General features: G+C 47.9%; 1 protein-coding gene across 1 annotated transcript; it reads right to left on the minus strand.

Moving 5' to 3' along the window:
* Nucleotides 1-7,393: 7,393 nt before the first annotated feature.
* LOC112117829 (olfactory receptor 52R1-like) lies at nt 7,394-8,347 on the minus strand. Its single transcript, XM_024215907.2, has one exon. The coding sequence runs from the start codon at nt 8,339-8,341 to the stop codon at nt 7,394-7,396; it is 948 nt and encodes a 315-aa protein (XP_024071675.2). The 5' UTR covers nt 8,342-8,347.
* Between the last annotated feature and the right edge of the window lie 3,661 nt (nt 8,348-12,008).

Genomic DNA, 12,008 nt, shown 5'->3' on the forward strand with positions numbered 1-12,008 from the left:
ATTCAAGTTACTAACACTCTGTAGCTGGCAAGCCTGGTTTGACCTTCCTCTGTCGCTAAAGGCAAAGTGGTTTTGATGGGTTGGATCACAGAAACCCTCTTGGGGCTGTCAACTGATGTGCCAAGACTACTTCTGCCCCTGCTTTCCCTGCCAGCCTGGGAATCCAGAACCCTGCCTGGTGGTACCAGACATGCTTGCCAGCCACGAACACAGACCCAGGTCTGAACCACATCCCACAAACTGCAGGCTTAACTGAAATCAACTTAAGAAGTGTTCCTGTCTTTAACACTCAGATGCCTAAGTCCCAATGGGGTCCAAACCCCAAATACATCCGTTTTACCCTGTATAAAGCTTATACAGGGTAAACTCATTAGTTTTTCACCCTCTATAACACATATAGAGAGATATGCACAGCTGTATGCCCCCCTCCAGATATTAATACATACTCTGGGTTAAATAATAAGTAAAAAGTGACTTTATTAAATACAAAAAGTAGGATTTAAGTGGTTCCAAGTAGTAACAGACAGAACAAAGTGAATTGCCAAACAAAATAAAATAGAACACGCAAGTCTATGTCTAATACAGTAAGAAAACTGAATACAGATAAAAACTCACCCTCAGAGGAATTCCAGTAAGCTTCCTTTTACAGACTAGACTCCTTCTAGTCTGGGTCCAGCAATCACTCACACCCCCTGTAGTTACTGTCCTCTGTTCCAGTTTCTTTCAGGTATCCTTTGGGGATGGGAGGCAGCTGAAGACAAAATGGAGGGGTCTCCAAGGGGTTGAAATAGACTTTCTCTTGTGGGTGGAGACCAGTCCCGCTCCCTGTGTAGAATCCCAGCTACAAGATGGGGTTTTGAAGTCACATGGGCAAGTCACATGTCCATGCATGACTCAGAACTTACAGGTAGCAGCCATGGTTCACATGCTGCCTTGAACGTCCTCAAGTAGACTTCTTATGTGGGTTGGAGCCATTGTCTGTTAAGAGTTTCTTGATTGGGCACTTAACATGCACATTCCTTTCTCAAGAAGCAGACAAAATGCATTACTAAGGCAACTTAAAAGAAAAGCAAGTACCAGGATTCCTGGGGGGTTCAACCACCAACCTTGTTGAGGTCACTTAGGACAGGGACTAGGGTGTCTCTACTCTGGGGTGCTCTCTCTGCTCCGGGCGCTTACCTAACCCACAGATCATCGCATATAGTTCAAGCAAATACAATTTATTAAATAGCAACCAATTTAAAAAAAAAGAGAGAAACTGGGAAAGGTGGAAGGAAAACCCGTCACCCCGCTCTGTGGCACGGGGGAACCCCAAACAGCCGTGGCTGGATGTCAGGGCAGTTCACAGTCTGTCCCTCACCTGTCCCAGGCCCCTGCCCACATCCTGTCTGTGTTATTCTGGTGGTGGCCACACACTTCACAGTCTAGGTGGCAGAACCTTCTTCCCAACATCAGACCCCCATTGGGGTTATGATCCCCCTCCCAGTGTGGACTGCAAGTGCTTTTTCCTGCCTCTGCCCAGGTTCCCCTCACTCTCCCCAGCTGCTCACCACACGTGGCTCCAGACTGCTGCAGCACCAGCACCAGCCCCAGCCCCAGCCCCCAGCCCCAGCTCCCAGCCCCAGCCCCCAGCCCCAGCTCCAGCTCCCAGCCCCAGCTCCAGCCCCAGCTCCCAGCTCCAGATCCCAGCCTGAGCTCCCTGGGCTGCTTCTCTGGCTCTGGCTGCTGTGGCTCTGCTCCCAGCACTGACCTGCTCCCTGGGACGGTTCTCTGACCCCTCTGGCTCTGGCTGCGGCTCTGCTCCCAGCTCAGCCTGGGCCCCTGCTCTCCCCTTAGCTCGGCCCCTCTGGCCCAGGCAGCCCCAGCTTACAGGGAGGATGGGACCCCCATCATCATCACTCCCTCATTGGCCTGCCCGCCCTGTCAATCAGTCTGACCATGAGCTTTGGCCTCTCCCCATTGCCCTTGGGGCCTGTCAGTCCCAGGGGCCTGGCTTCCCATTCACCCTTCCCCTTCCTTTTGGTACTGGCAGCTGCCAATCAACCCCCACCACACTAAGTTTTAGTTAGCATCCAACAGTCCCCTCACACAGAGCTGAAGCTAATGAGCCCAGCCTGCAGCTGTTGACAGTTAACAGAAGCCTTGAGTGCTCAGGGTGGTGGGGTTGGAGCAGGAGATGGCCCATCCCATTCTCCAGTCACACACTGGAGTTCAGTGCACCTGGAATGATAGATGCAAAGCACCAGACACAGTGGTTTGGTTCATGCACTGAAGGATGCTGGGAGTGTTATAGAGAGAGACGTAGGGGTACACAAAGAATCACAGGCAGTCTGGTTCATTTCCTATCCGTGGCATTGAATAGGAGCATCATTGAGTTTTGAATTTAGTTTTTTCAACCTGCCCAGATCCAAAATGTGGCACCCAGAGTGTGACAGGGACACAGACTGAGGCCCACACAAATATTATCCTTGCAGGGGACTCTGGATAGATTTGTAGATTATATGGCCAGGCAGGACCATTGTGATCATCTGCTCTGACCTCCTGTATCGCACAGGCCGTAGGACTGCCCTGGATCAGTTCCTGTTTGAACTAGAGCAGATCTTTGAGAAAAACATCCCATCTTGACTGAAACGTCGTGATGGATAGAAATTAGAAATTATGAAGTATGGAAAATGGCTAAGGGAAGCAAAAGACACCAGAGACTAATCCATGGCTAACAGGGCAAAGGAAAAAAGAGGAAGCTTTGTAAGTACATTAGAAACAAAGGAAATCGTAAGAGCGGTAGAGGCCTTTACTAGATGGAGATGGTCACACTGTTAATAATGATTAACAAAGAGCAAAAAAGTTCAGTAAACCTTTCTGTGCTGTATGTGAAAGAAGCAGGAAGCTGTACTCATGGACATGAGCTTCTTTGCAGTCCACTGGTAGCTATGGAGGAGGGAAAACAGCACCTACTAGGGATCAATATTTTTAAATCAGCAGCCCCAGATATCTCGCACCCAGAAAAATGAGCTGGCTGAGGAGCTCTCTGCCCCGCTGATGTTAATTTTTAATAAATATTACAACACCAGGGATATCCCAGAAAACTGACAGAGAGCTAATGTTATGTCAATATTCAAAAAGGGATGATTTGGTACTAAATGCCTGGTAGCTTGACAGCAGTCCTGGGCATAAAAACGGAAAAGTGGATAGGGATTTAGTCAATAAAGAATTAAATACAATTCATAACTTTTTTAGGCAATAACAAGTTTGGGTGATAAAGGGAACTGGGGAGATCGAATAGACACAGACCATTGCAGTGGTTGAATAGACCCCCTCCTCCTCTCTTCCCCTTACCCTAGGCTGCTGCCCCCACTCTCGACCTTGGGTGCCCCTGGCTTTGTCCATCTGCCCGGCGCAGACGGCACCTCGGTCATGGCAGCTGAGACCCTGGTGGTGATGGTCGGTGCTGAGGGGCCGGGTCCTGACCCCTCGGGTTTTCCCCCTTCTAAGGCGGAGCTGCCTCCTCCCCTCCCAGTTGGGGACCCTATCGCGGATGCCACCATGCCCGACGCCATAGTTGAAGGTGTTGAGTTCATTGGGGCACCCGGGCCCAGCATCATTGATGGCCCCCACCCCATCCCCATCCCCTTGGCTCCTGAACCCAGTCGACGGGTGCTGCACCCTGGTAGCTCAGCTGCCTGTAGCCTGATTTGGGGTGTGTTAGTAATGTTGATTTAACTTAGCAACTTAATTTATTTTTATTTTAATTAATTTAACTAATTAATAATATTAATAATCAATTATTAATATTAATCATAATCAATTGTTAATATTAATGGGTATGGGTTTAGGCTCCCCAATCTGTTTGATCAGAAGATTAAAGTTCTTGTCCCAAATCAGGCTCCACAGAATTTTATAAGGGACCCTCGGTGGTATGACAGGAAGCTCACACGGAGACAGGTATAGTGGTAAGACTTTTTATTGAAATCTATGAAATAGTAAGTAAATGGTAAAACGGAATTACAGAGTTACAATTGTATCACAGTTATTCAAGAGCCAGTCGCGTCTGGGCTGCTGCCCAGCTGGTGCTATCCCGCGGCAGCCCCAGAGTGGGGGCAGCAGGCCCCAACCCCCCCGTCCCGCTCGGGACCCACAGGGGAACGAACGGGGCTGGGCTGCCGATGCCTCCGCCCTGGGGCCACCGCGGGATAGCACCAGCTGGGCAGCCAGCCCAGACGCGACTGGCCAGGGGCTGAGTGCAGCGTGCGCGCTGCTGGGTCCCTGCAGCAGGCCCGGGTTCGGGCCCGGGCGCCAGAGCCGCAGCCGCTGAGCTTGGCCATCGGCCGCTTCCTCCCCCCGCGGCAGTGGGAGCTGCAGCAGCAGCTGCTCCCGAGTCCCGCTGCCCAGGGGGGGGAGAACAGCCGCCGCCTGGCTGCGGGCCACCCCCCTACTCTTCCTACCGCCCGACTGAGTCCTGCCTGCTCGGGGCCAGGCCGGACTATCACTCACCCCGGCGCCGCGCTTCCCCTGCGTCTCCCGGGCCTCCCTCCAGCGCTTGTGGAGGGAGGAGGAATGGTGAGCCTGGGGAAGAGGCGGGGATTCGGGGAGGGAGCCAATCGGGGGAGGAGGGGACGGAGTTGGGGCAGGGGGGGCGTGAGCACTTCCGGGCTCTGGAGCATTTCCTTGTTTGTCCAGTGTCCCGACCGCACATCGGTCGGGACGTGGGACAAACAAGGAAATATCGGGACAGTCCCGATAAAATCGGGACGTCTGGTCACCCTAAATCCAACTGAATACAGATAAAATCCTCACCAGTTCCAGAATGCTCCCTTTTACAGATTAATCTCCTTCTAGTCTGGGTCCAGCAATCATTCACTCCCCTTGCAGTCACTGTCCTTTGTTCCAATTTCTTTCAGGTATCTTTGGGGGTGGAGAGGCTCTCTCTTTAGCCAGCTGAAGACAAAATGGAGGGGTCTCCCATGGGCTTAAATAGACTTTCTCTTGTGGGTGAAGACCCCCTCCTCTATCCTATGCACAGTCCAGCTACAAAATGGAGTTTTGGAGTCACCTGGGCAAGTCACATGTCCATGCATGACTGAGTTCCTTACCAGCTAAGCCATATTCCTGGGAAAGTCCAGATGTGGCTTAACTCCCTGAGCCAAGCCTTGGGGATCCTGGACCTACTCCAGACGGAAGCTGTGGAGTTCTTCTGGCCAAGACTGCCCTGGGTCTCTCCAGGGATTCTGAATCTTTTTTGACTGCTGCTGAATATTGATTGGATGTTTTCAGCGAACTATCCACAATGACTCCAAGATCTCTTTCTTGACTGGTTACAGCTAATTTAGACCCCATGATTTCATATATATAGTTGGGATTGTTTTCCAGTGTGCATTAATTTGTCCTCACCATCCTGGAACATACTTTGGGATTTGGTCAGAGCCCTCCAGGGTGTTTAGTGACCACCTACTGCAATTCATTGCTTCTCCTCCACCTTGAGTCTCTCTCTCTGCTGCAGCCACAGCCCTGCAATGAAAGAGCCCCTTCTGCCGCCCTTGTTCTACTCTCCTGCTCCATCATCTTAAGACTCATCCAGTCTCTGTGTTTTTAAAGGACTGGACCAACACTTACTCTTTCTGTCCCCTCTTCTGGGAGGTTCCATTCCTTCCGTGCTCACCAGTCCACAGAGAAGCTGGAGAAAACTGGTTTTACCTAGAATGCATTTACTCCCTTCCTCTGTACATGTGAGATCTCGTTAGGACTGATAGTCTTTAATGAACAACCTATTTATAGACAGATACCTCCATCCCAGCCTCCTGCCCCTTAGTACAAGGAGCATGAGTGAAGAGTTCAGGAAAAGCCCAAAGATATAAGGATACAGACAGCTCATACAATCTAATGTAAGTTAATAGGGTTAAAACATCTGCTCAATGTGCAGTGGCAATCAGACAAATGAACAGAATGTTGGGAATCATAAAGAAAGGGATAGATAATAAGACAGAAAATATCATATTGGCTCTGTATAAATCCATGGTATGCCCACATTGCGAATACTGCATGCAAATGTGGTCGCCACATCTCAAAAAAGATATACTGGGATTGGAAAAAGTTCAGAAAAGGGCAACAGAAATGATTAGGGTTATGGAACGGCTTCCATAGGAGGATGTTTCAGCTTGGAAGAGAGATGACTAAGAGGGGACATGATAGAGGGCTAAAAAATCATGACTGGTGTGGAGAAAATAAAGAAGGAAGTGTTATTTACTGCTTCTCATAACACATGAACTAGGGGTCACCCAATAGAATTAATCAGCAGCAGGTATAAAATAAACAATAGGAAGTATTTCTTCACAGTCAACCTGTGGAACTCTTTGCCAGGGGAATTTGTGAAGGCCAAAACTATAACATGGTTCCAATAAGAACTAGATACGTTTATGGAGGATAGTTGAATCAACGGCTATTATCCAAGATGGGCAGGGATGCTGTCTTTAGCTCTGTTTGCCAGAACCTGGGAGTGGGCAACAGGGTATGAATCATTTGATGATTCCCTGTTCTGTTCATTCCCTCTGGGGCACCTGGAACTGGCCACTGTTGGAAAACAGGATACTGGGCTAGATAGACCATTAGTCTGACCCAGTATGTCCATTCTGATATTCTTATAGAAACCCCAGATGTATCTCCACCCTTTCCCTCTCCCTCCCCCGCTGTAACGCACTAGACCTCACTCCCCTCCCAGAGCTGAGATAAAACCCAGAAGTCCTGATGGGGTCTCTCTCTCTGCAGAGTTAGTAACAAAGTAAGAATATATATTAATATCTTAAACATAACCAGTGTCCCTTAAGTGACTGGGCACATGATGTCAGAACATGTTTGTATTAGAGCTGAGTGGGTCTAATATTTATTTTATTTCTTTAAATCAGACACAATGCTCCTGTCAGCTAATTGCTAAGTTATCTGCCGCAAAACTAGAGTTTTCAAGACCCTAAGTAGCCCTTGGAATCATGATTAAAGTTGCCACCCCCACCAAAATCTGAAATGGCTCCCTTGTAGCTGGGGTTGGGGAAAGAAGGTGGAAATGATCCTGCAAATGACAGCGGGAGGGGAATAGAGGAGCAAGCAACAGGGGCGGGGCCTTGGAGGGGAAAGTGTAAAGCAGGGAAGGGGCCTTGGCAGAAGAACTGAGGAAGGGGTGGGGTGTCAGGGTCCAGTTACCAGCAATTAGAGAGGTGGCACCCCACTGAATTGTCATAGACCTATTCCCCAGTTTGTCATGCTGACCCAGCACAGTAATGTCAGGAAAGGATTTAATGTCTTTTTGACTGTCCAGTAAGTGATTCAGGGAAGAAGGCCCAGAATCATGTCACCAGCCAGCTCTGCACGGAGCTCGGTCTGAGAGCCAGAGCACCAGGAGGAAATTTTAGATCCCTTTATGAGTAAGTAGCCGGAGCAGCCTGTCCCGGATCTGTTTGGTCCTCACCCCGTAGATGACGGGGTGTAGCATGGGGGGCACAAGCACATACGCGCTGGCAATGAGAATGTGGAAATGCAGGGGCACGTTGTGGCCAAACCGGTGTGTGAGGAAGGAGAAGAGAGCTGGGATATAAGAGGCTAAGATGACAAAGAGGTGGGAGCCACAGGTCCCAAAAGTCTTGAGCCGGGCGTCCTTTGTGGGGAGGCTGAAAATGGCCCTGAGGACCTGGATATAGGACATGGCGATAAAAAACACATCCAGACCCATCACCAAGAATGCCACAGAGAGGCTGTAGTAACTACTGATGCGGACATCAGCGCAGGCCAGCTTCACCATGGCCATGTGCTCACAGTACGAGTGGGGGATGATGTTGGTTCTACAATATGGCCACCGCCTTGCCAGGAAGGGATAGGGCAGTATGAGCATGATACCACGCAGCACAACGGTCAGGCCAATCTTAGCCACCACAGGGTTTGTTAGGGTGGTGGAATGTCTCAGAGGATTGCAAATGGCCACATAGCGATCAAAAGCCATGGCCACAAAGATGCCAGACTCCATCGCTGAAAAACAGTGAATAAAGTACATCTGGGTAAGGCAGGCACTGAAATACATCTCCCTGGAATTGAACCAGAAGATGCACAGCATTTTGGGCATAATGGACGTAGATACGACCAGGTCGCTGGTGGCCAGCATGCAGAGGAAATAGTACATGGGCTCATGGAGCCTCGGCTCCCTCTTCACAATGAAGAGGATGGTGAAGTTCCCCAAGACAGCTATGATGTACATGGCGCAGAAGGGGATAGAGATCCAGACGTGGGCTGCCTCCAGGCCAGGAATGCCCAACAGGATGAAGGTGGAGGGGTTAGTGAAGTCGGTTGTGTTGGAATCTGACATGGAGTAGGGGAGAAGGTGTCCAACTCAGAGGCAGAACGGTGTCTCCTGAATGTACCGTACATTCACCAGACTTCCTGTGTGAGCCGATGCTCTAGGGTGATGGTTGCAGTACAAATACCTGGATGGAGAGGCAATGTGAATATGAGACACTACATGCACTACTGGAGGCTGTTCTCATTGGGGGAGCAGATTGGTCGCTCTTCACACACTGAAAAATGACATTTTCATTATTCAGAGAAATGAATTATGAACAACTGGCCCTACTAATGCCAATTCCATATTTGATGGTGCTCCATGAGTTAATAATTCTACATGTCATGGTGTGGGAAACCTTAATAATCACCAGCAGGAAACACAAGTGTGGATACTGGTTATCCGTCATTGTTCCTTAATGCAATGAAAACCAGGCTAGAGAGTCCATGCTGTAGGGAGCTCCCTATTCACCCGGTTGCTCAAAATCTGAGAGTGTAAAAAAAAAAAAAAAACACGTTTGCCAAAACCAACTGGATAAGCGGCAGTTCTGCAGAAAAGGACCTAGGGGTTACAGTGAACAAGAAGCTGGATATGAGTCAGCAGTGTGCCCTTGTTGCCAAGACGGCCAACTGCATATTTGGCTGTATTAGTAGGAGCATTGCCAGCAGATTGAGGAAAGTGATTATTCCCCTCTATTCAACACTGGTGAGGCCACATCTGGAGTATTGTGTCCAGTTTTGGTCCCCCCACTACAGAAGGGATGTGGACAAACTGGAGAGAGACCAGTGGAGGGCAACAAAAATGATTAGGGGGCTGGAGCACATGACTTATGAGGAGAGGTTGAGGGAACTGGGATTTTTTAGTCTGCAGAAGAGAAGAATGAGGGGGGATTTGATAGCTGATTTCAACTACCTGAAAGGGGGTTCCAAAGAGGATGGAGCTCGGCTGTTCTCAATGGTGGCAGATACCAGAACAAGGAGTAATGGTCTCAAGTTGCAGTGGGGGAGGTCTAGGTTGGATATTAGGAAACACTATTTCACTAGGAGGGTGGTGAAGCACTGGAATGGGTTACCTAGGGAGGTGGTGGAATCTCCTTCCTTAGAGGTTTTTAAGGTCAGGCTTGACAAAGCCCTGGCTGAGATGATTTAGTTGGGGATTGGTCCTGCTTTGAGCAGGAGGTTGGACTAGATACCTCCTGAGGTCCCTTCCAACCCTGATATTCTATGATTCTATGTGCCAGGGAGAAACATCCGAACTAGAACATACCTCAGGGAAAAGACCTGGGTTTTGATAGCAGCTCAATGGAAACACCTGCTCATTCACAGCAATGGCCAAATCAAAGACAATGTTTGGGTGCCTAAGGAATGGGATGGAGAATAACCTGCTCTGGGTATGTGCTCAGTTTTGGTCACCCAGTCTCTAAAAAGGATACAGCATTATAAAGGGGATTTCCGAGACAGGCTCTGAGAATGCAGGCGGCTGCCATATGTGGACAGACTGAAACATATGGGACAGTTTACTTTAGAGAAGAGACAATAACGGGGGCATATGATAGAGGGAAAGAATAGAACTGATTACATTCAATTGGACAAACAGAGAACCATTCCCAAGCAGTAATACCTATAGATACTTAATGCTTCAAAAGGGCTAATTCCCCAAAACTGAAGAAAATTTTCAAGAAAACTGATTGGGAGGAAAATATTGGACAGAAAAATGGGAATGAAACTTGGGAATTCATTAATAAGAGTTTGTTGGATAGCTAAATAGTCACGATTCCACAGTCAAGGAAGTGGAGAACTTTGGCTAAAATCCCAGTTCAGTGGCAAAGTGAATGTGCGGGGGAGCAATAGATAACAAAGGGAAAAAACGGAAAATGATAGAATATCAGGGTTAGAAGGGACCTCAGGAGGTCATCTAGTCTAACCACACTGCTCAAAGCAGTACCAATCCCTAGACAAATTTTTGCTCCAGATCCCTAAATGCCCCCCTTAAGGATTGAACTCACAACCCTGGGTTTAGCAGGCCAATGCGCAAACCACTGAGCTATCCCTCCCCCCGTTTCTTGATAGCAAGTAATACAAATTGGAAGATATGAAAATTGATGAGGCATGTTAAGGGCATCAGAGAAAAATCCATGCTTGGCAATGCTGAGGATAACAAAAAGGAGGTTATTAAGTATATTAAGAACAAAAGAAATCCTAGAAAAGGTTTAGGCCAATTCCTAGAGGGAGAAAGGATTCTCATTAATGTTGCAGATAGCGTACATGTGTTGCAGAAATAGTTTTGTTCTGCATTTAGAAAGAAGCAGTATGATGTACTCATATCACATGAAGTGATGAAATACCGCCCAGTCCATTAGCTGCCAAGGAGAATGTTAAACAGCATCTACAGTGGATGCTTAGAGTTACGAACACTAGAGTTACAAACTGACTGATCAACCACACAGCTCCTTCGGAAGTAGAAGTGCACAATCTGTCAGTAGCAGAGCCACACAAAAAAGGCAAATACAGGACAGTTCTGTGTTAAATGTAAAGTATTTTTTAAAAAAGGAAAATTTTTTAAAAAGGTCTCACAAGATTAGGAAACAATGGAAAAGCTGGTATGGGATTAGTTAAAAAAAAGTCTAGGAATATAATTAATGCCTGTAAACAACATGGTTTATGGAAAACAGGTCTTGTCAAGTAAAACTAAGTAGATCCTTTAAAGAGCATGTTTGGCTGGTCAAGGGTACTGCGCAGGTACAATAAACTTCAATTTCCCTGAGACATTTGATTTAGTAGGAAAAACATTCAGATAAAAAATGAACACTACAATATCAGAAGAGCACATGTAAAGTGGATTAAAAACTGGCTAACTGACAGATCTCAGAAAGCCACTCTCAATGGGGGTGAATGGGGGTGTTTCTAGTGGGGTTCTGCGGTGATCAGTTCTTGGCCTGATGCTACTGAATATTTTCATCACTGATCTGGAAGGAAATAGAAAATCACTGCAGATAAAATTTGCAGCTGACCAAAAGCTTGGCAGAGTGGTTACAATGAGGAGGCCAGGGCAGGCAATACCGATTGATCTGGAGCATTTGGTGAGCTGGGCCCATACAAACAAACTGTTTTAATACAGTCACATTAAAAGTTATACTCTCAGAACAGACAATGCAGGCCTGACCCATGGACTAGGGCACTGTATTATGGAATGCACGGACCCTGAAAAGGATTTAGGGGTCACTGTGGACAACCAACTCATTGTTAGCTCCGAGTGAGGTGTTGTGGCCAAAAGCGCTGATGCGATCCTCGGATGCATAAACAGGGGAGAGGTGAGTTGGAGCAGGGGAAGGATTTTACCTCTGCACATGGCATTGGTGAAACCAACTGTGTCCAGTTCTGGGGTCCACATTTCAAAGAGGCTGTTGAGAAATTGGAGAGGGTGCAGAAAAGAGCCTCAAAACTGATTGGAGGCTGGAGAAAATGCCAGACAGTGAGAGACTAAAAGGGCATCAGATATTTAACTTATCAAAAGATGATTAAGTGGAGACTTTCATGGGGTGAAAAGCATTGGTAAAGCGGAGAAAGGCAGAGCAAGACCCAATGGCTGGAAGCTGAAGCCAGACAAATTCCAGTTGGAAATAAGGGCCAAATGTTTAGCACTGAGGGTGATTAATCGTTGGAACAAACTGCGAAGGGAAGTGGTGGATTCTCCA

This window comes from Terrapene carolina, unplaced genomic scaffold, assembly GCF_002925995.2.
Source record: "Terrapene carolina triunguis isolate 2854851 unplaced genomic scaffold, T_m_triunguis-2.0 Scaffold48601, whole genome shotgun sequence".
Taxonomy (NCBI): Eukaryota; Metazoa; Chordata; order Testudines; family Emydidae; genus Terrapene; species Terrapene triunguis.

Bases quoted from the DNA above. Each gene is read 5' to 3' on its own strand.
- LOC112117829 (XM_024215907.2), bottom strand. From the start codon at position 8,341: ATGTCAGATTCCAACACAACCGACTTCACTAACCCCTCCACCTTCATC.